Source organism: Taeniopygia guttata, chromosome 13 (assembly GCF_048771995.1).
Source record: "Taeniopygia guttata chromosome 13, bTaeGut7.mat, whole genome shotgun sequence".
Classification (NCBI taxonomy): domain Eukaryota; kingdom Metazoa; phylum Chordata; class Aves; order Passeriformes; family Estrildidae; genus Taeniopygia; species Taeniopygia guttata.
This window is the reverse complement of record NC_133038.1, coordinates 7,761,599-7,781,182: the sequence shown is the minus strand read 5'-3', so window position 1 is coordinate 7,781,182 and position 19,584 is coordinate 7,761,599. Positions and strand designations below refer to the sequence as shown.

The 19,584-nt window shown below is 64.7% G+C and overlaps 5 protein-coding genes across 7 annotated transcripts; 3 read left to right on the top strand and 2 right to left on the bottom strand.

The window, feature by feature from the left end:
- Positions 1 to 35: 35 nt before the first annotated feature.
- FAM193B (family with sequence similarity 193 member B) lies at positions 36 to 7,979 on the bottom strand. Its single transcript, XM_030283659.4, has 10 exons — positions 7,627 to 7,979; positions 5,915 to 6,154; positions 5,031 to 5,253; positions 4,639 to 4,848; positions 3,951 to 4,365; positions 2,823 to 3,018; positions 2,194 to 2,430; positions 676 to 1,675; positions 516 to 591; positions 36 to 405 (listed from the first exon to the last, which is right to left on the bottom strand). The coding sequence occupies exons 1-10, from the start codon at positions 7,939 to 7,941 to the stop codon at positions 309 to 311; spliced, it is 3,009 nt and encodes a 1,002-aa protein (XP_030139519.4). The 5' UTR covers positions 7,942 to 7,979; the 3' UTR covers positions 36 to 308.
- Positions 7,980 to 9,598: 1,619 nt separating this feature from the next.
- On the top strand, positions 9,599 to 13,358 carry LOC101233052 (lateral signaling target protein 2 homolog). 2 transcript variants are annotated; one of them, XM_030283675.4, is made up of 12 exons: positions 9,599 to 9,717; positions 10,189 to 10,329; positions 10,405 to 10,542; positions 10,636 to 10,838; positions 10,921 to 11,010; positions 11,120 to 11,209; positions 11,327 to 11,428; positions 11,511 to 11,956; positions 12,029 to 12,142; positions 12,298 to 12,396; positions 12,534 to 12,646; positions 12,726 to 13,358. In XM_030283675.4, exons 1-12 carry the CDS (start codon positions 9,676 to 9,678, stop codon positions 12,855 to 12,857), a joined length of 1,710 nt encoding a protein of 569 aa, XP_030139535.4. In that variant the 5' UTR covers positions 9,599 to 9,675; the 3' UTR covers positions 12,858 to 13,358. The 2 variants fall into 2 exon arrangements, with proteins under 2 accessions (XP_030139535.4, XP_030139533.4); XM_030283673.4 differs by having other exon boundaries at positions 12,531 to 12,646.
- A 291-nt stretch (positions 13,359 to 13,649) lies between these two features.
- Positions 13,650 to 15,104, top strand: MXD3 (MAX dimerization protein 3). Its single transcript, XM_002193878.7, has 5 exons — positions 13,650 to 13,869; positions 13,951 to 13,980; positions 14,082 to 14,196; positions 14,285 to 14,450; positions 14,534 to 15,104. Exons 1-5 carry the CDS (start codon positions 13,715 to 13,717, stop codon positions 14,641 to 14,643), a joined length of 576 nt encoding a protein of 191 aa, XP_002193914.4. The 5' UTR covers positions 13,650 to 13,714; the 3' UTR covers positions 14,644 to 15,104.
- A 74-nt stretch (positions 15,105 to 15,178) lies between these two features.
- On the bottom strand, positions 15,179 to 16,955 carry PRELID1 (PRELI domain containing 1). Its single transcript, NM_001244195.1, is given in 5 exon segments — positions 15,179 to 15,443; positions 15,830 to 15,908; positions 16,123 to 16,236; positions 16,308 to 16,533; positions 16,790 to 16,955. Coding segments are annotated over 5 exon segments (648 nt in total). The 5' UTR covers positions 16,882 to 16,955; the 3' UTR covers positions 15,179 to 15,306.
- Positions 16,880 to 19,557, top strand: RAB24 (RAB24, member RAS oncogene family). Of its 2 annotated transcripts, XM_030283677.4 has the most exons (8): positions 16,880 to 17,170; positions 17,498 to 17,566; positions 17,657 to 17,735; positions 17,863 to 17,930; positions 18,029 to 18,128; positions 18,481 to 18,531; positions 18,631 to 18,693; positions 19,145 to 19,557. In XM_030283677.4, the coding sequence occupies exons 1-8, from the start codon at positions 16,880 to 16,882 to the stop codon at positions 19,207 to 19,209; spliced, it is 786 nt and encodes a 261-aa protein (XP_030139537.2). In that variant the 3' UTR covers positions 19,210 to 19,557. The 2 variants fall into 2 exon arrangements, with proteins under 2 accessions (XP_030139537.2, XP_030139538.2); XM_030283678.4 differs by lacking the exon at positions 18,481 to 18,531.
- The last annotated feature ends 27 nt before the right edge of the window (positions 19,558 to 19,584 follow it).

Here is a 19,584-nt window from a genome sequence, read left to right as displayed (position 1 = left end):
TTCCCCGGCGCGGCAGAAAGCAGCAGACACCGGGGTTTAAATAAAATAAAAAATTAAAAAGTTCTTTATTGGGTCCAGCACGGTCCTTCCCCGCGGCACGGGGAGCCGTGTGCCCGCGGAGAGGGGGACGGGACGGCCGGGATCACCCCGCGGGGAGGGGCAGGAGGATGGAGGGAGCCCCGGGGGTCCCCGCGGGGCAGGAGAGCACCGGGGCCCCCGCGAAGGAGGGGACCCCACCGAGGTGAGGCGGGGGGCACAGTGAGGAGAGGCGAGCGGCCGTGGGTGGGTGGGGGTGGCCCCTCCGCACCTCACTGGGCTGCGGTAGAAGTGGTTTTCTTCAGGGTGAAGTTGGTCCAGTTCACGGCCACCTTCTGCCGCGTCTGCTTGGCCGAGTCTAGGCAGAACCTGGCAGGGAAAGGACAGCCCCGGTCAGCCCCCAGCCCCAGTCAGCCCCCAGCCCCTTCACACCTCCAGCCCTGCTGGCAGAGCTCCTGCCGGCATGGTTCCCCCCTCACCTTTTGAAATACTCCACTTCTCTGTCAGTCTCATCCATCTCTGCCCCATCCAGGTCCTTGGGCAGGAACACATCATCTGGGAAAGCAGAGCAGAGGGTCAGAGCTGCAGGGCAGGGAGGGGCTGCCAGCTGGGCAAGGGGATGGTGTTCCCAGCACTCACCGATAGAGGTACTGGATTTCTCCACTTTGTTTCGGCTCTTCCTACCCTTGCCCTTGGGCTGGGGGGAACCTCCTAGGGCAAGGTGAGTGGCCAGGGCAGGTGGCTGCTGCGGCGCCAGCTCTGGCGGTTCCGCTTTGCCCTCTCCCCTCCGGCCTTTCCACTCGCTGGTTCTCTCCTTCTCCGCCCTGGCAGCGCTGCTGCAGGCCCAAGGCTGCCCCTTGCTGCTCTCCCCGGGCTCGGCACAGCCGCTCGCCCGCTGTGGCTCCGGGGCACTAGGCTTGGAAGGGTGCTTGGTTCCCAGCACCTGCCCCTTCACGCCGGGGCTCTCCAGCCGGGCCTGGCCGCTGGGCACGGGCGTGCTGCCCTCCCCTTTCTTCGCCTGCCCGTTCTGCCGCTTGTTCTTCCGCTGCCGGCTGCCCGCGGGCAGCGACTCGGGCGGCTCCGGGCCCCTGGGCTGCGGCCCCTCCTTGGGCTCCTGGCTCAGCCCGCTCCCCTCTGCAGCGGAGTCCGCAGCCTTGGACTGCACCCAGATCATGCGGGACAGGCTGGGCACGGCGCTGAGGCGTTTCACCACGCCGTTCTCGGCTGCCGGGGGCTCCCCGGGCCCCTCGCCCCATCGCGGGCCCAGCTCACCCCGCAGCAGCGTGTGGCTCTTGGCGGGGCCCAGGCTGAGCGGGGCCAGAGCCAGGTCTATGTCCTGCAGGTCAGAAGACCCATTGAGGTTGGAGAGCAGGTTCTTCTGCTCCAGGACAGCTGCCTTCTTGGGGAAGTCATTGACATCCAGGTTGAGGTCGTAGACACTGAAACTGGCCCGGATGGAGTCCTTGATGGTGTTCTTGATCTCCTGCAGCCGGCTGCTGAGGAAGCTGTTCACCCGCTCCAGCTCCAGCTCTGGCCACTCCAGCAGCTTTTCCTCGGCCGGCTCCCTGGCCTGGCTGGCTGCAGGGGCACGCTCTGCCCGCTTCTGGGCCTCTGCCTCCAGCTGGGCTTTCTCCTTCTCCTGCAATACAGGTGCCATGAGGATCACTTGGGCTGGGCCACAGAACCATGGGTGCAGGACACAGAGCTTTGCCTGACAGCAAACTCAAGGGCAGCTGCTCAGCACAGCTACGCCACATCTTCCACAGCCCCTACACTGTCACGTTTCCCCCATGGGCACTGCAACAGCTGGACACTGCATACCTGGCACTGCTCTGGGCTCCAGGCACCAGAAAGAGCCATCATGGCACTGCCTCTCCCTGCCAGAGATGCATGGTGTCAGGATGTGGCATGGAGCAGACTGGACAGTGCAGCCCAAAGCACTCAGGAGGGCTGGGCAACCCTCTGCTGGAACAGAGGCAGGGGGAGTCCTACATGGGGACAGGCACTGCTGCCACCTTGGGTGACAGTGACACAGAATTCAAGAACCCAAATGGACGCAAGGGAGAGCAGGAATGGATGCAAAGGAGAGAAGGCCCTGCCTGCAGCACAGCCCTGCCCGGCCCTCCTTCTGCACCCCCAGCCCCTGCCCAGCCTCACCTTCTTCTTCTGCTTGTGCCGTGCCCTCTTGGCTGCCTTGGCACTGTTCAAGGGCTTGGGCTCTGTGCTGTTGATGTAGTCCAACAGCTCATCCACATTGCGGTGGTCCACAGCGGGCTCTCCTGAGCTGCTGTTGTGTCCAAGTTTCTGTGGCAGCTCCTCTTTTCTCTTGGTGAGGCGAGAACGCAACTTCTCTCGGATCTCAGCGTAGTTGCGGCTCGTGGGAGCGGCCGGGGGCTGTGGAAGGCAAGCGCCGTCAGCCAGGCACCAACCAGCACGGGGGGCAGGCAGCCCCGGCTCCCCCAACAGCCCCCTGCGACCTTCCAGCCACTCCCTTCCCTGCAGTCTCAGGGACAAGTCAGCACAGCCCTGCTGAGCTCTTCCACCGTGAAGCCACAGGGCTTGGCCGGCTGCTCCGAGCCCTGGGGCTGGGCAGGCGGCTGCCAGTCGGGAGCAAGGGACCAGCAGGCTGATGAAGCAGGGTAGAAAGGAAGTGGGGGGATGTATGTGCCTGCAGAAAACAGCTGTGGCCAGACCTGCCCACCTCCCACTCTGGGCACAGGGACTGAGTGGTATCTCCCCACGCAAAGCAAGGACCAGGGGTGGCTGCAGACCAGCCCCTCACTCACCGCGTTGTGGCCGAAGAACTCACAGTAGCAGCAGTCGCAGAACTTCCCATCTTTCTGGTTGGTGGAGGAGGAGGTGCAGGAGCTGCGCTCTGAGCTGCTGTCCTCATCCTCCCCGAGTCCCTCGTCTGCCTCGCAGGGCTGTGGTGGGTGGCAGCTGGTACCGTTGGGGAATTTGTGCCCTTTGCAAGAGGGGTCCCTGAGGAGAAGGGCAAGGGGTGAGCAGGTGTCAGGGTATCTCAAAAACTGGCCCATGCATGTAGAACAGCCCTCCTGGGGAAGCCTGTTCCCAAGCAGAAGGATTTGCAGGACAAACCCCCTCCCCTGCATTCTCCTCTTCTGGGGAAGATGGCCGAGGAGCCCACAGGGGCAACAATCTGTCACTCCCAGCCCTCAGGGCCTCTGGCCAGCAGGAGGCTGGTGCAGCAGAGCCCCAGTGAGCCAGGCCCTGGGCTGCAAGCAGAGCAGGGCACGGTACTCACTGGGGGTAGCAGGAAGCACAGATGAGGAACACTGGGACTGTGCAGCTGCCAGACATCCCCATGTGAGGCAGGACCAGCTTACAAGGGCACAGGCTGCCCAGCTCAGAGACAGGGAGGCCAGGGCACAGCCCATACCGTCATTCCTCGAGATCCAGCTCAGGACCCGACTGGCTCTCCACACAGAGAGCTAATTAGCAGAAAGGGACCAATGTGCTTTCTTCCAGGGCACGAGCAGCCCAGAGAGGGCTGGAGAAACAGGTGAGCAGAACAAGTCCACAAGCTTCATCTTCTCGAGGACTTTTGCTCAGTGCCACAGCTGCCCGACAGGTCTCACTGATATAGGTCCTGTTGGCCAGCTGCAGGTTGATCAGGGTGTTCCTTTGGGTGTTTTAGCTGGAGGAGAAGCACAGCCTCTTCTGCACCACAGAACCAAAGGACAACCGCAGGAGGAACATGTGCTGGGAGAGAAAGAGCTTCACCTTCGGTCTGCAACAGTGGAATTGGCCCACAAAGACAGCAGCTTCCTGCACCACCATGCCAGGGCGGTCAGTCCCTCCACAGGGAGAAGTGCATCCATGGTCAAGGATAGCAGAAAAGGCATATGGCCTCACAAGGAGAAGCTGGAAGCAGGCAGGGCTCCTCTACTCACCTGTTGGTGCTGGGCAGCTGGTGGGAGGCAGGAGGAGGGATGAGCGAAGTGCTGCAGTGCCCGTTGCAGGGATGAGCACAGCCCGACAGCGGCGGCGGCATCTTCAGCAGCGGCACGTTGGCAGGGGGCAGGTGAGGGCTCTTGCACGGCCCTGGGCTGTGTGAGGCCGCGCTGGCCGGAGGGGACTCGGACAGCGGCTTGGGGGCCGCCGCCTGCGCGCTGGGAGCAGGGAAGAGCGCGGCCTGCGAGGAGCTGCCCAGCGGGATGTGCGGTGGGGAGCTGAAGGGCCCCGGATGGGGAGGGGTCTGCTTGGAGGGGATCAGCGCTGGCGGCTGGGAGGGGAGGCCCGTGGGACTGTTGGGAGGAGCAGTGAGGTCGGAGTGCTGATGATGCTCTGAGGAGTGGAAGGCCTCACCTGCAGAGAGACAGGAGCAGACACAGTCAGACACTGGCTGTGCTGCATGGACCAAGGCCATGCTCAGAGCCACCCGCCACCTTTGCACAAGCTGTTTCTCCTCCCAGACATCAGAGTGCTTGGGATAGAAGCCATCCGTGCTCACACAGGGCCTTGGGGTCATGTGCCTGCCCCCCCAGGATCCAGCCCTGCCCCACAGAGAACAGGGCAAGAGGAAAGGCTCTGGAGCAGCAGGCTGGGAGGCTGTGGCTGGTGCTGTCCCTGGGCACGTACCTGGCGGGGTGGTCCTCCGGCACAAGCTTTTGAACTGCTTCGGCAGCGTCTTGCAGAAGTCGAGTGAGGTAGGCAGAGGCGAGCCCGGTGTGGCGTTGCTGGAGGTGGCAGAGGCCGTGTGGCTGTAGGGACAGGCCTTCAGCCCCGGTGCCATGGCCGACACCTGGCTGGTGCACTCCGGATACAGAGGAAGGTTGGGCAGCTTGTTGCCTGGGAGGAAAGCAGAGCTGGGGCTGAATCCCAGCACCCTGTGTCTTTTTCAAAGGGGTCCAATATGCTGCTGGTACTGAGATTCAGAGGCCCAGCCTGCCCACCCTTGCCCACAAGGTAACCACTTAAACCAAGAACTGGGCAGAAACCTCTGCTCAACCCCATAGCCGGCTTCAGCTCACCTAGTGCAGCTGGGGGAGTCCCAAGGGGGCTGCCCTGCACGGTCCCGTTGGTGTGCTGCGAGTTCCAGAGGCCCGAGAGCTTGTGAGCAGACAAAAACGAGCTGGGGTCCCAGTCCCCTGAGTTCCCATGGCACGAAGAGGAAGAAGACGAGGAGGAGGAGGAAGAGGAGTGTGAGCCACCCCCACAAGACTGCGACTTGCAGGATGTGTGGGATAATGAGACCTATCAAAGGAAACACAGAATGAAGTGGCTTGAGGGGACACCCTTGGCCCTCAGGTGTCAGCACCAAGACTCCCTCCACTGCAGCAGGGGCTCAGCTCATGTGAACCACTTTTATCATTGCTTTGGGAGTGGCAAACACCCCCTCCATCCAACACCAACACTGGTGGCTCACAGAGGCTGGGCCATGCCAAGGGCCACACGCCTGTGCTGGTCCCACTCACACCAGGGCAGGGTTAAATAAAGCCAGGCATGAGCCAGCTCCTCTACTGAGTCCCATGCACAAGCAGGCACTTGCCCTGGCAGCCACTGCCTCTCTCTGCGTCATGAAGGGAGCAGCCCTGGGGCTGGGGGACGCGGCACAACGCGCAGCAGAGCGGGGCTGGCAGGAAAGCAGTGGCACTGTCAGCCTTGCCAGCCTGGCAGCTCCAAGCCATGGCAAGCTGCTTGATGAGCCTCCACAGCACCACGCACTGCCCCAACAGGGCCTGTCCCTGCTGAGCTGGAGGCAGCCCTGGGCAGGGAAGTGAAGGCTGGGATGTCTGGGACACTCAGCTCAGGGTGAGGATGGGACCCACACACCCATCAGTACCACAGTTTGGTCAGTGCCCTGCTCCTACAGCTACAGCCCCGGCTCTCAAACCCCAGCACCGTGACCGCGTACCGCCAGGGCCTGCTCCTGCACCGCCCGTCGCTCTTCCTCCTCCACGCTCTTCCGGCAGCTCTGGCAGATCCACAGTGGCATTTCTCCCAGGAGGTTCTGCACGAGCGTTGGCACAAAGTCTGGTGGCAGCCTCTCGCCTGGGGAAACCAGCCCATTGTGGGACGGCCCTCCCCAGTCCTTGCGCTCCCGGTGACAGAGCAGGCAGCACGTCTGCACGGACTGGTTGGCGGTGGGCAGCACCTGAGGAAGGACACACAGACTGTGAGTCACCCAAGTGTGATCCAGCACAGATGTGGGGCAGACGAGACAGTGAAAGAGACCTCAGGATGCTGACACCAAACCAAGGGAATTCTTAGAGGCTACATGTGGTATTACACCTTCTCCCACTGGAGCAGAGCAGCCTCAGGCTGACCAGCTGCTGCCAACCTGCCACGTGCTAGCTTGGGAGTGTTTGGACTTCTGGGAAGATCACAGCATGCCAAAGAGCCAGCCTTGTCACCAAGCAAAGCTGGGAAGAAATCAGCAACTCCCACCATCACCTCTGGTACAGTGAGACTGACAGTACTTGCATGGCAAAGCAAGACCCACAGAAATCCCACACAGGGACATGAAGGGTGGGTCCAACAGCCTCAGCTCTCCCTCCTTGCCCATCAAAGATGGGCACTGTGTCACCCAAGAGCCCCAAGCCCTCTCTCCTGCCTCTTTGTTCTGCACAGCCAGCGGTGCTGATACGCCAGGGTGGGGTGCAGCCCCCCGTGCTGCTTCACGCTGTCCCCGAACAGGCACGGCCAGGTTGGGGCTTCCCTGCAGGAGCTGGGCTGCATCCCTCGGGCTCGCTGGAGCCCTGACAGCCGTGACGAGCCCGGCGTGGCGCGGGCGAGGGGGCCCCCATTGTCTGCCGGCGCAGCGGGGCCCCGCCACAATGAGCCGTGCATTGAACTGCTGCTGCCAAACAGATGGCGTCTGCAGCCTCAAGGTGAAGCAAAGGTCAGAGGCCAAGGAGAGCAGAGCGGGGCCACAGCCCCCCTGCCCACCCACGGCGAGGGGCGAGCAACCGGGCCACCCCGTGTGCCAGCTGACACAGCTACCATGGCGGGTGACACCACGGCTGGCGACACCGCGGCTGTCCCCAATCCACCCAGCACATCCACACCCGGCGCCCACCCCCGCCTCCCTGCCCACCACCCGGAGCAGGTGGCGGCAGCCAGGTGTGTCCAGCGGGGAGAAGGGCGCTGGATGAGGATGCTGGAGCCACCTGCCATCGCCCAGCGGCAGGGCTGTGGCAGGGTTGTGCCGGGGCTGGGGCAGGGCTGTGGCAGTGCTGTGACAGTGCTGTGGAGGGGCTGTGGAGGGGCTGTGACAGGGCTGTGAAGGGGCTGGGGCAGGGCTGTGGCAGTGCTGTGGAGGGGCTGTGGCAGTGCTGTGACAGGGCTGTGGCAGTGCCGTGGAGGGGCTGGGGCAGGGCTGTGGAGGGGCTGGGGCAGGGCTGGGATAGGGCTGTGGCAGTGCCGTGGAGGGGCTGGGGCAGGGCCGGGCCCTCCCGCTCCGGGAACGCTCCGAGCCCCATCCGCAGGGATGCTCCGAGTCGGGGGTCGGGGCGGGGATGGGGCAGGGCCCGGGGGGATGCGGTGCAAGGCGCAGGGTCCCATCGCCGCCCAGGCTGAACCCCGCTCGGGTTCAGCCCCGTGCCCGCCGCAGCGCTACCCCGGTACCTGCGCGCTGCCTCTGCCCGACTCCCCGCCGCTGCCCGCCGCCGCCGCCACCTCAGGCGTGGCGGGCGGTTCCGGTGGTGGTGGAGGCGGGGGAGGCCCGACGTCGGGACCCGCCATCCTGTCACGGCGAGGCCCGGAGCCACCTGCCGCCGCTGCCGCCGCCGTTGCCGCCTTGTTCCGCCGGCGAGTCATGGCGAGCCCGCCGCAGCCAGGACAACAGCCAATATGGCGGCGCGGCCCGTCCGGCCCCTGCCCGCGGGAAGGAGGGAGGGAGGGAGGGGGAAACGCTCGGGGAGGTGAAGCCGCCGCCGCCATCTTGCGAGAGGGCAGCGCTGCTCCCCCTGGCGGACGGGGGGGGAGCGGCGGGAGGGCCGCGGGTTCGAGTCCGGCCCCGCGCCCCGCGGCCCGCGGCCCTCAGGGCGCCGCTGCCTCAGCCGAGAGCGGGACCGCGCCGCGATCGCATCCCCCGCTGGATCCTCGGAGTGCAGCTCCGCGGGTTCACACTGAAACAGAGCAGGATTAGGTTAGGTATTAGGAAAAAAGTCTTCCCTGTGAGGGTGGGGAGGCCCTGGCACAGAGTACCCAGAGAAGCTGTGGCTGCCCCATGCCTGGAGGTGTTCCCGGCCAGGCTGGACGGGGCTTGGAGCAACCTGGGATGGTGGAAGGTGTCCCTGTGCATGGCATGGACACAATGGAATGGAACAATCTAAGGTCACTTCCAAACTGTTCTGTGATTCCTGGCCCTGCACAGGACAGCCCCAAGAATCTCACCCTGTGACTGAGAGCATTGTCCAAGTGCTCCTGGAGCTCCGTCAGCCTTGGGGCCATGATCACTTCCCTGGGGAGCTTGTTCAGTGCCTTACCACCCTCTGGGCGAAGAACCCAATATTCAACTTAAACTTCCCCTGACACAGCTCTAGCCATTCCCTCAGGTCCTGTTACTGTCACAGAGCAGAGACTGGAGCTGCCCTCGGCTGCCCCTCCTGAGGAAGCTGCATCCCATAAGGAGGTCTCTCCTCAGGCTCCTCTTCTCCAGACTGAACAGACCAAGGGACTTCAGCATCTTTTCATGTGACATCCCCTCTAGACTCTTTGCAGTCTCCTTTGGACACTCTCTAATAGCTTTATTCTTTTTTATTGTGGTGCCCAGATCTTCAGGGACCTGTGGGACAAGCAGGGCTCCAGTCTCACTGTGTGCTCAGGGATCCCCATCCGCAGGAACCAGGACATGTCTGAAAACAGAGCTGGAGTCTGTGGGGTACACAGGGAGCCCCAACACCAGGGCCAGCCCCACACCTGCACCCGTCCGGTGCAGGCTGGGCACTGACATGACTCAGGGACTTTCTGAAGCCGAGGACGTGCCACTGCCGTGTTTGTTCAACCATCCTCCACGGATTCTTTACCCATGAATCCACCCCATTAGGCTTTCAGCCACCTGAATTATCGGTACCCACATCCTGTAGCCAGCAGTGCCAGCTCTGGAGCAAATACTTCCTTTGACACAGCTGGCGTGGTTTGCTGTGGCCAACACCCCGTGTACCCCTCCCCCGGCACCTCTTCTTGGCCACTTAGTTCCTCTTTTTCCCACCGAGGGGCCACTTTACCCCCTTCCCACTGCATTACCCCGCTCCGCACCCCATGCCCTGCACGGTGAAGATGCCTGCGGGTCCTTCTCCCGGTATTTCCCATCACTCGGGAGTGCTCGGCGGGCTGTGGGAAGCGCTGGGGTGTCCCTGTCCCTGGAAGGTTGGGCTGCGGGGAGAGAGAAAACGGGGGGAGGACAGCCGGGGATGCAGTCGGGAATTTGAGACGGGAACCAAGACCGGGAAGGAAAGTCGGCGGTGAAACCCATCCCGCCCCACGGCAGACGCGCCCTCACCCTTCCCATCACAGAGAACCGGTCCGTCGAGGAGCAGACGGGTCGTCCCGGTGCCGGGACTGGGCGGACACCGCTCCGATCCGCCCCCGGGCGGTGCCCGGTGCCGGCCCGCCCCGTCGGCGAGCGGCGGGCGCGGGGAGCCGGGCGGCGGCAGAGCTGCGGGACGCGCCATGCTGCCCGCTGCCCTCCGCCGATGGCTCCGCCGACCCAAGGTGAGACCGGGGGTGCGCACCGGGGCCGCCCTCCCTGCGCCCGGGACCGGCGGAGCCCCCGGACCGCCCCCGTCGGGGCGATCCAGGAGCTCCGGAGATCACGGGAGCGGTGAGGGCGGCCGCGGTCCCTCGTGGTGGAGCGGGAGGAGGAAGCGGGGGGACTCCGGAGGACCTTTCCCGGTGTTTAGAGCCACGCACGGATCGGTGCCAAAGCTGCCCGGATGCGGCTGAGCTTGTTCATCCTGCTCTGCCCCCGGGGAAACTGAGGCACGGGTGGGTGGGGAGGGCGGCGCTCCCCGGGAGGAGCCAAAGCTTCCGTGGGAGGTCCCACGTACCTGCCCGAATAGGTGTTCGTGGATCCGTGGGGTCCGATCCCTCTGCGACTGTGGGAATGGGAGGTTTGGGATCCCGCTGAAGCAGCAGATGCAGATGCGGGGTGCCCACACCATCACCCCCCTGCTCTTCCCGCAGCGCTCCGACCCACGCCTGCTCTCCCAGTTCTTCTTTGCCGACGAGAGGGTGACACGGGTGGTGGCCGAGATCAACGGGCTGGATGCCGAACTGGATCCACAGCAGTACCTGGTGCTCCTCAACCAGCTCCACCTCAGCCAGGTACGGGGGCAGCCCGCACCCCGCTGTGACTCCGTCCCCCCGGGGAGCCGCGGGTGACACCCCTGCTGTCCCCAGGCTCACCTGCTGGCCGTCCTGGAGAGGATCATGGAGGAGTGCATCCCCACGCAGCGGCACAGCCGTGACTACCTGGTCAAGTTCCCCGAGGAGCTCTTGGTGGACAACTTGGGGAACCACATGCTGTTTGCTGCCGAGGTGAGCGCGGGGCGATGGACACCCCACCATGAGCTGACCCTGGGGTTAGGCATTGCCTTTGGTGCTGGCTGCTGACAGCGCCTTTCCCGGCAGTGCCTCCTGGCCGGGACCTTCCTGGACATGGAGGAGTCAGATGGGGCCCAGCTGCGGCCCCAGGCCAGGAATCTGCTGTGCAGCCTGGAGCTGGTCCGGACAGTGCTGCGGGAGCAAAGCCTGAGCCAACCCAGCTCCTACCCAGAGCCTGTGCGGGCTGTGCTCATCCAATTTGACCGTCTGTTTGCAGAGTTTGAGCTGAGGTAAGGGGCAGGGGTAGGGTGCTGGGGTCACGGTGGGCTGTGCCAGGACTGTAGGGCCCTCACAGTCTCCCCATCTCTCCAGCTACGTGTCCTCGCTGGTGGCAGTGAAGTCTCCTGATGAGATCTACAGGCAGCAGGAGATCATCGTGCTCTTCTGTGAGACAGTAGAGAGGTGAGTGAGGGGCACTGTGTGTCAGGTGGGGGCTGCAAGGACTCCAGCCCCAAGGATGGGCAGCATCCCTAGGCTCAGATCCGCTGTAAGGGTGTCTGTGTGCCCCCAGAGCCCTGCACCTGGGCTACCTGACCCAGGAGATGATTGATGGCTATGAACCACTGCTGATGTTCACCATCCCTCGCCTGGCCATTATCAGGTGGGTGCAGCTCCTGGAGAAGGGGTATGTTCCCTGCCCTGTACCAGCCCCTTCTCCTCATGGGGAGCTGGGGTCCCAGGCAGCCCCTGACATGAGCTGGGCTCTGTCTCCTCACAGTGGTCTCCTCATCTACCCTGAGGGTCCCCTCAGCCTGGAGCGGAGCCCTGAGGAGATGTCCCGGGTCTTCAGCCCCTTCTACAGCCTCCTGAAGAAGATCAGGTGTGCAGTGAGGGGCCATGGGTGAGGCTGTGGGGCAGCAATGGGGTTGTGACATGGGGCTGACGCCAACCCCTCACCGCAGGGACCTGTTGTGGGTGCTGTCAGCAGAGGAGCTCTGCCTGCTGGAGAGGAGCCTGTGCACAGCCGAACAGGAGGATCCCTGCAGTCCAGATGGGGGGGCAGCTGTGCCCAGTGCGGACCCTCCTGCTCCCTTCAGTCTTCTGGAGGTTCCTAATGCCACCCAACCTCTCCCCACCTGCACGACACGACTGGGACCCCCCAGAGCAGTGGATGGCCTGGGCACTGATTGGCAGCAGGGGTGTGCGGTGGGCAGGGAACAGGACCAAGATGGCAAATCTCATACCATCCCTGGTGTAATGGTCACCTCCCCCCTGCGCAGTCCCCAGCCCCTTGGGAGCGGCCCAGGGATGGGGGTCAATGCCAGCTCAGGTGCCCGCTGCTCGGAGCTGCGCTCCCGCTACAGCAGCTCCAAGGACATGCTGCACACCCTCTTCGTCTGCATCTCAGGTGAGTGACCCCCAAGCCAACCCCCCAGCACCTGATCCCCCCAGCACCCTGACCCCCACCCTCCTGGTGCAGGGGTGGCTGATCAGCTCCAGACCAACTTTGCCAGTGACATGAGGAGCATCTTGAAAACGGTCTTCAAGATTGTGTGCACGCAGGCGGAGCCCTCAGAGGAGCAGAGTTACAGCAGTGAGTAATCCCCAGGGACATGTGGGACTGCTCCTCTCTGCCCTGCCCCTCACCCATCCCTGGTGAGACAAGGCCACAGCCCTAGGCTTGGGAAAAACGTGGCCATCGTGCCCGCCCAGCTCCAGCTTGGCTGGACCCAACCCTTGTCCCCGCAGAAGAGAAAGGTGGTGACTCCTGTGTGACAGATGCTCCTCGCGTGGCTGACTGCCCACTGTGCTCCAGCCCTACAGAGGCTGCCAGGCTCCGGAGGGCAGGTGAGCGGCTGCCCAGGTGCTGTGGCTCTGGGGCAGGGTGTGAGGCTGGGGCTGATCCTGCCCCATTCTGCCTTAGGGGGTCTGGCTGTGAGGGGAGCCAGCCTGAGGGGCTTTTACCGATGTCTTTTGCCCAGCAGGTGCCCGCCACCTGCCCGAGTGGGTGCCCGACAGCACATGCAGCCAGTGCTCTGCCTGCCGCTCGCCCTTCACCCTGCTGCGCCGCCGGCACCACTGCCGCAGCTGTGGGAAGGTAGGACGGGGTTGGGATGGGGCGTGTGGGGTCCCCGAGGGACCCAGCTCTGCTCAGCCCCTCTCTGGCTTCTCGGCAGATCTTCTGTGCCCGCTGCTCACCGAACACTGCGGCGCTGCCCTACTACGGCCAGACCAAACCCGTACGTGTCTGCACCCATTGCTACACCACACACCTCCCGCCCACAGCGCGCTGTGCCCGGAGCCAGTGAGAGCCCCTGTGCCAGACCTGCATCTCAGGACAGCTGGGTGCCCAGGGCCACTCGGGGCTGCGGGGCAGCACCTCAGCTCCTCCGAGCTTGGTGGGCATGGCAGCAGGACCCCCCCGCCTGGTTTTAGGCTTCCCCCCGGTTTGCAGGGGCAGGACCCCGCACACGGTGGCAGCCCACGCGGAGTGATGGTGGGCGCAGGACCGCCTCTCCCGGTGCACCGTGGCTGCTGTGCTTTGGGTGAGCTGCCTGCTGCTGCCGTGCACCTGCCCCCCGGCTGGAAATGTGCTTCGTGGTGGTTTTTTACAGGTGAACTTTGCCTGCTGTTGGGCCCGGGACAGAGTCTCCCCCCGGGGCCTGGCCTGAGAACAGCCCTCACATGACAGCGGGAGCCCCGGGGCCGCCCGTGCCGTGCCGTGCCGTGCCCGGGGGCTGGGGCCCGGCGCTCCCCTTCCCTCCCTATCGCCTCCACCGGATGGATTTTAATAAAGCGATAAACCCGTCTGTGTGGGCCGTGTGGCGCTGGGCCGCGGCGATCCCCGCTGCGGGGACACGCGTGGGACGAGGGGCTGGGGGCAGCAGGGGGTGCGCGCTCCGGCATGCGCGGGCACGGCCGTGCGCGCTCCCGCCCGTCACCGGGGGCGCGCCTGTCCGAGGGCGTGGCCTTGGGGGCGTGGCTCAGCTCGGGGGCGTGGCCTATCGCAGAGGGGGCGTGGCCCGCGCCGTCCCCTCCCGCCGATTCAAATTTGAAGCACGCGCTTTCCCGCCTGAATTTGTTTGCCCGCCGCGGTGACGTCAGCGGCGCGGGGCGCCCCGCAGCCAATGAGCGCGCGGCTGGCGGCCCCCCCCGCGCTCCCGCCATGGCGGCCGCGGGCAGCAGGATCCAGGTGCTGCTGCAGGCGGCCGAGTTCCTGGAGCACCGCCAGCACCGGCACCCGCCCGGCCCGCCCGACGCCGAGCACGGCTACGCCGCCATCTGCCCTGCGCCGGCGCGCCGGGCCGTGGGCAGCGGCAGGTAAGCGGTGGGTGAACGGCGGCGGTGGTGGTCGGTGGCTGTCGGTGGCGGCGGCGCTGATCAGCCGCGTCTCTTCCGCAGGTCGGTGCACAACGCGCTGGAGAAGCACAGGTATGGGTGGGTGGGGGCAGAACGGCGGGGCAGGCGGTGGTACAGCCCGTGCCGCTCCGTGGCTGACCCCCGTGTTGCTCCCCTGCCCTGCCCGGCCGCAGGAGAGCGCAGCTCCGGTGCTGCCTGGAGCGGCTGAAGCAGCAGGTACCGGTGGGCGCGGGGCCGTCCCGTTCCACCACGCTGAGCCTCCTGCACCGTGCCCGGCTTCACATCCAGGTGAGGGGGGTGGTGGCACCGGCATCGCTCAGGAGGTCGTTGTGTGGCGACAGGGCTACCCAGCTCATGGCTCACCGGGTCCCCACAGAGGCTGCAGGAGCAGGAACTGAGGGCACGAAGGGCCAAGGACCGGCTGCGGGACCGGCAGCGGAGCCTGCAGCGGCGGCTGGAATCGCTGCTCTTGCCCGCTGATGGGGAACGGGCACGGGCTGACAGCCTGGACTCGTCCCGGCTCTCAGAGCCCTCCGAGGAAGGTAAGAAAGGGGAAAGAAAGAACGAGGGTGGGCAGGGAGGGGAAAGCAGCCACGGGCCTGACCCGGCCTTCCCCCGTGCCCAGAGGATGCCGAGGTAGAGGTGGATGGTGTGGTGCTCAGCGGGGACCTGCTGCCCAGCTTTGGCACCGGGAGGGACCACAGCTACTCCAGCCCCCACAGCCCCGCATCCTGACGGTGCCCGCTGCCTTCCCTGCACTGCCTGCCTGCCTCTTTCCTGCTGGAAACCCAGCCCCGGCCAGCCTCATCACAGCTGCCAGGCTAAGGGGCCACAGATGGAGGCAAGAGTCCAGCTTTACCCCTCCACAGCTGGGTGGCACTGGGTGCATGGGGCTGGGCTGTGCTGTGGCACCTGCTGTGCACCTCAAGGCACTGGAAGAGGTGCTGGATGAAGGCCCAGCTGTCACTGAGGACACCCTCCTGCCTCCCCCTGTGCACCCATGGGCAGTCTGGGGGCTGCCTGGTGTGGGAATGGGGTGGTGCTGCCCACTGCAGACACGACTACAGAAAGGCTCTCCTGCCCCTGGAGAGCCAGGAAGGGGAAATGAGTGCATTAAGCAACATGCCTTCATGCTCCTGCAGCCACCCCTCTTTTGTACAGACCCGACCCTTTTATAGTAAAGGCACTTGGTAAAACCCTGGCCTGTGTCTTCCCTACAGAGCACTGGGCTCTGCTCTAGCCAGGCCAGCCTCAGCCAAATCAGAGGTGGGAGTAGATTCTTTAATGATAATTACATCTCAGAAAGGGTCAAGCAGCAGCTGATTGTCAGACTTATACAGTTTCTTTAAAAATATAAAATCTAAGGAGTCTCCTATCTGTCCTGGTGCAGCTGGCCCCTCACACGTACTGCTTCTTCTTGGTGGCTGCCTTGCTCGCCAGGTCCTTGGCTTTCTCCGTAGCAGCCAGAGCTGTTTCCTTGGCTTTCTCGGTCGCTTCCTTGGCTGTCTCCACCAGTGTTTTGGATGGAGCTTCTCCTACAACATGGAAGCCATTAACCCCACAGGAGTGCCGGCTAGACCGGCCCTGCCACCGAGGCACTTCCCCACACAGGGAGGAAGATGAGCCCGGTGTTCCTGACCCCAGCACGTCAGAGCACGTCGCAAAGGGGAACCACAGGCAGGTGACTGTTGCCATGTTCCTCCCCTCCTGCCTGCGCTCCACCCTTGCCCGACCCTGCAATCACTGCTGGCCTGATCCACTCGGGAAGAGCAGGCAGTGCCAAGACACAGGGCAAAGGCAAGGCGTGAGGATTTCACAGTCAGATCAGTTCAAGCAACAACCTGCCCATGGACTGGAGTGTTCCCAGAGTGACCTCTAACTCTAAGAGACCCATCCCGCTCAGCCTGCCCTTGGTGCCCACCTTGCATTTTTGCTAGCACGTATTCAAATCCCTTAGTGCTCTTGGTCACGTTGCTTTTGAACCTGGCCAGACCAAACTCCTGCAAGAGAAAAGTCAGTGAAGGTGCGAGCCCTGTCACACACAGCCCCTGGGGCTTTGTCCCAGCTTGAAAAGTCACACTGACTTTCACAGTGATGGTTCTGGGAGCCTCAAGAGCTCATGAGGATGGGGGGGAACAACGGGAAAGGGTGTAAAAATCAGCACAAGGAAAGGGTAGAGCGGGGGTGAGCAGCAGCTTTACTGCTTGAGCTCACCTGGATGGCCCGCGAGACGCCAAAGAGGCTGGAAGATACCCAGGCTTCCCGCTTGACCTCGGTCCAGTTGCTGTTCTCGGGGTTCACCCGGTACTCGCAGCGCTCCTCCACCACCTGCGCGAAGCACAGCCGGCCGTGGGCACCGCTGGGACCCCCCCGCACACCCGCCCAGCAGCAGCGCCTACCATCAGACGAGCGTGGTTGATGTTCCAGGTGAACGTGGTCATGGTTCGGTTCTTGGGGTCCACGATAGAGTCCTCCAGGATGTAGACGGAGTGGGCGACATTGGCTGGGAAGAATCGCTCTGCCCAGCGCGGCATCCGGTTGGTCTTGGTCAGGAGCCGCCGAGAGAGCAGCTTGTGGTCCGGCGTCACCTCCCGGTGCACGATGTCTTCGGTCAGGACATGTTTGCTAAAACGGGGAAGGAAACATCACGCCCTGCTCCTCGCCGACTCTCCCCCGGGGCTGGGAATCGCCAGGAACTGAAGAATTAAGGCGGGCAGGGAGGAACCGAGGGCCCGCTGGGCGTTTGGGCTGCGGGACACCCATCCCCGCCGGCCGGAGCCCGCGGGACCCCCGGGGACAGGGCTGGGCTGGGCACGGGGGGCGGCAGCAACCGCCGGTGGGACCGAGCGGCGGGAGGGGGGCGCGGAGGGCCCCGGCGCACCTGTAGGGGTTGGGGTAGCGCTGCCAGAAGGCGGCGAACACCTGGTCCCAGGGCCCCTTGAGGACGCCCAGGCTGGCGCAGTATTTCCCCATGGGGCCGCCGCTCAGGCCCGCGCCTGCTGGGCGGCCGCCATGCGGCCCCGGCCCGCCCCGCCGCGCCGCGCACTTCCGCCACTCCCCGCCCGGTTCCGGCCCCGCCCCGCCCGGTTCCGGCCCCGCCCCGCCCGGTGCGGCCCCGCCCCGCGGCGGCGGCGGCGGCGCGAGGATGAGCGGGAGGCGGGTGGACGCCAAGGTGGTGCTGCTGGGGCAGGAGGGGGTGGGCAAGAGCAGCCTCGTGGAGCGCTGCGCCCACGGCCGCTTCCGCGCCGGGCCCTACCAGAACGTGAGTCGCACACCGGCACCTCCCGGGCCCGGGATGAGCCCCTCGCGTGGCAGCCCCGCGCGCTGCCCGTGGGCGCCCCGTTTCCGCGGTGTGTGCCCGGGGTGCTGCCACCCGCGTCTCCCCTCGCGTTGTTCCCCCCGTGTCCGGGCTGGGACCCGCCGCATCCCCCCCGCGACGCGGGTCGGTCCCCTCGTGTCCTCACCCTCTTTCCGCACGCCCCGGGATGAATTCCCCCGTGTCCCTGCGCCGGTTTCCACCGTGTGTCCCAGGCCAGATGCCCCCGCATTCCCGGGCCGGTTCCCACCGCTCCTCTTGCTTCGCTTGCAGACGATCGGAGCCGCTTTCGTGGCCAAGGTGATGACCGTGGGGGACCAGACGGTGACGCTGGGCATCTGGGTAAGTCCAGGGGCGAGGGCTGTGCCAGCGCCCCGCTGACATCCCCGGCACCCCCTAACCCTGAGACCTTCCGACCCCTGCCGCCCCCAGGACACGGCGGGCTCGGAGCGCTATGAGGCCATGAGCCGCATCTACTACCGGGGAGCCCGGGCTGCCGTGGTCTGCTACGGTAAGGGCACGGAGAATGGGAAGGGGAAGGAGCTGGAGGCTGCAGAGGGCCCGGGCTGGGGTGGCGGTGGCACCGGTGGGTCAGGCGCTGAGGAGCAGTGTCAGCAGACCCCGATTCCTCTCCCCAGATCTCACCGACAGCGGCAGTTTCCAGCGAGCCAAGTTCTGGGTGAACGAGCTGCAGAACTGTGAGGAGGTACGGGGGGGCTGGGGGCTGTGAAGCCTCCCCACAGGACAAGGGGTGCTGGTGGTGGGGACGTGGGCTCACCCCTCCCAACCCTTTTCCTGCCGCAGGGCTGCCGGATTTACCTGTGTGGCACCAAGAGCGACCTGCTGGAGGAGGACAGGAGGAAGAGGGGGGTTGACTTCCACGATGTGCAGGACTATGCTGATGGTAGGGCTGGTGGTGGCCCTTCCCGGGCTCATGAGCATTGAGTGGGTGGGGAGCGAGGGAGGATTGAGCTGCTGCGAGCTCTGCCCTTGCCGTGGGCCCACAGCAGATCCGATGGCACCTGGGCTCCCTGTATGGCGAGGCACCGGCTCTGCCAGGGACCTCCCTGGGCACAGCATGTCCTGACACGGGCAGGCATGTGGCCAGCTGGGCCAAGGGGCTGGGAGCCCTGCCCTGGGTCCCTGCCAGCCTGCTGGCAGCACCTGTGCCCAAGGGGTGACTCTGGGGGCAGGCGAGCCCATGAAGCCATATCTGCTGCACATGCAGCAGGTGCCAACCTGGGCCCTCATTTCAGAGATCAAAGCAGACCTCTTTGAGACCTCCAGTAAAACGGGCCAGAGCGTGGGTGAGTAGCCCCTTGCTGGGGCCATGTTCTGGCTGAGCAGGGCTGGGGGCTCTGCCTGGCAGGGGACACCCACAGCTGCCATGCCTCCTCTCCCCCCAGATGAGCTGTTCCAAAAGGTCGCCGAGGACTATGTCAACTTCTCCGCCTTCCAGGTGATGACAGGTGAGTAGGCAGGACCTGTCCCTTCCCAGGCACCCTACCCTGTGCTTCTGGGTGCAGAGCATGAGCTCTGGGGGCCCAAAAAGACTTCCCTGGGGGGCTGCTGTGGCTCTGTGCCAGGGTTTGTCTCAGAGTTTGAGTTCCATCACAGCATCTCATGGCCTGCTCAGGCCAGGCTCAGCACATCCACCCAGCTGGCTCGTGGTGGCATTTGGGAGCCAGGAGACTTGCTGGGCTGCAGGACTGGCTCAGCTCTGCACCAGCCCTGCCCAGGCACGCTCAGCCTGGCTGTGCCTCCTGCCCTGGGCTGTGAGCTGTGCCATGACCCTGAACCTCGCCGCTTCTCCACGGGGCACCAAACCCTCCCCAGGGGACCTGCCAGGACCCACACCTGGCACCAGCAGCTTTGGTGGCGTGGATGTGCCAGCAGCCTGCTGCTCCTGCTCTCTTCCAGAGGACAAGGGTGTCAACCTGGGCCAGAGGAACAGTCCCTACTTCTACAGCTGCTGCCACCACTGAGCTCCTGTGCCAAAAGGGAATTGCTGCTGCTGGAGGAGCAGCTGGTGCACACCGGACTCTGGTTTTTTACCTGCTGTGTTTTAGCTGTTGGGGCCTGTCTGCAGCACAGCCTACGGACTGCTCACCTGGCACACAGAGCGGCACAGGGCTGCCGTGCAGTGCCAGGAACCATGGACTGTCACTCTGGGGACCCCCTCCCTGCCACCTGTGGCGTTTGTGGGAGCTGTGGTGGCCCAGCAGTGGCCAGTAACTTATTCTCTCAGAGATGCTCGGTTCTTTGCAGATTTATTTAAGCGTCTTCTCTCGAGGTGTACAATGTAAATAAAACGCGTTGTGGTCTGAGCCGTACCCCTGCGCGCGAGGCTGTCAGGGCTC

Excerpts from the sequence above, each read along its gene's own strand:
- MXD3 (XM_002193878.7), top strand. The coding sequence starts at position 13,715 with ATGGCGGCCGCGGGCAGCAGGATCCAGGTGCTGCTGCAGGCGGCCGAG. Across the intron at positions 14,197-14,284 it reads GTGCCCGGCTTCACATCCAG|AGGCTGCAGGAGCAGGAACT; the intron begins GTGAGGGGGGTG and ends GGGTCCCCACAG. Across the intron at positions 14,451-14,533 it reads CTCAGAGCCCTCCGAGGAAG|AGGATGCCGAGGTAGAGGTG; the intron begins GTAAGAAAGGGG and ends CCCCGTGCCCAG.
- FAM193B (XM_030283659.4), bottom strand. The coding sequence starts at position 7,941 with ATGGCGGCGGCGGCTTCACCTCCCCGAGCGTTTCCCCCTCCCTCCCTC. Across the intron at positions 6,155-7,626 it reads CGGGCAGAGGCAGCGCGCAG|GTGCTGCCCACCGCCAACCA; the intron begins GTACCGGGGTAG and ends GTCCTTCCTCAG. Across the intron at positions 1,676-2,193 it reads GGCACAAGCAGAAGAAGAAG|GAGAAGGAGAAAGCCCAGCT; the intron begins GTGAGGCTGGGC and ends CCTGTATTGCAG.
- RAB24 (XM_030283677.4), top strand. The coding sequence starts at position 16,880 with ATGGGGCCGCCGCTCAGGCCCGCGCCTGCTGGGCGGCCGCCATGCGGC. Across the intron at positions 17,931-18,028 it reads AGCTGCAGAACTGTGAGGAG|GGCTGCCGGATTTACCTGTG; the intron begins GTACGGGGGGGC and ends TTCCTGCCGCAG. Across the intron at positions 18,532-18,630 it reads TAAAACGGGCCAGAGCGTGG|ATGAGCTGTTCCAAAAGGTC; the intron begins GTGAGTAGCCCC and ends CTCTCCCCCCAG.
- LOC101233052 (XM_030283673.4), top strand. The coding sequence starts at position 9,676 with ATGCTGCCCGCTGCCCTCCGCCGATGGCTCCGCCGACCCAAG. Across the intron at positions 10,839-10,920 it reads TTTGCAGAGTTTGAGCTGAG|CTACGTGTCCTCGCTGGTGG; the intron begins GTAAGGGGCAGG and ends CCATCTCTCCAG. Across the intron at positions 11,957-12,028 it reads CCTCTTCGTCTGCATCTCAG|GGGTGGCTGATCAGCTCCAG; the intron begins GTGAGTGACCCC and ends CTCCTGGTGCAG.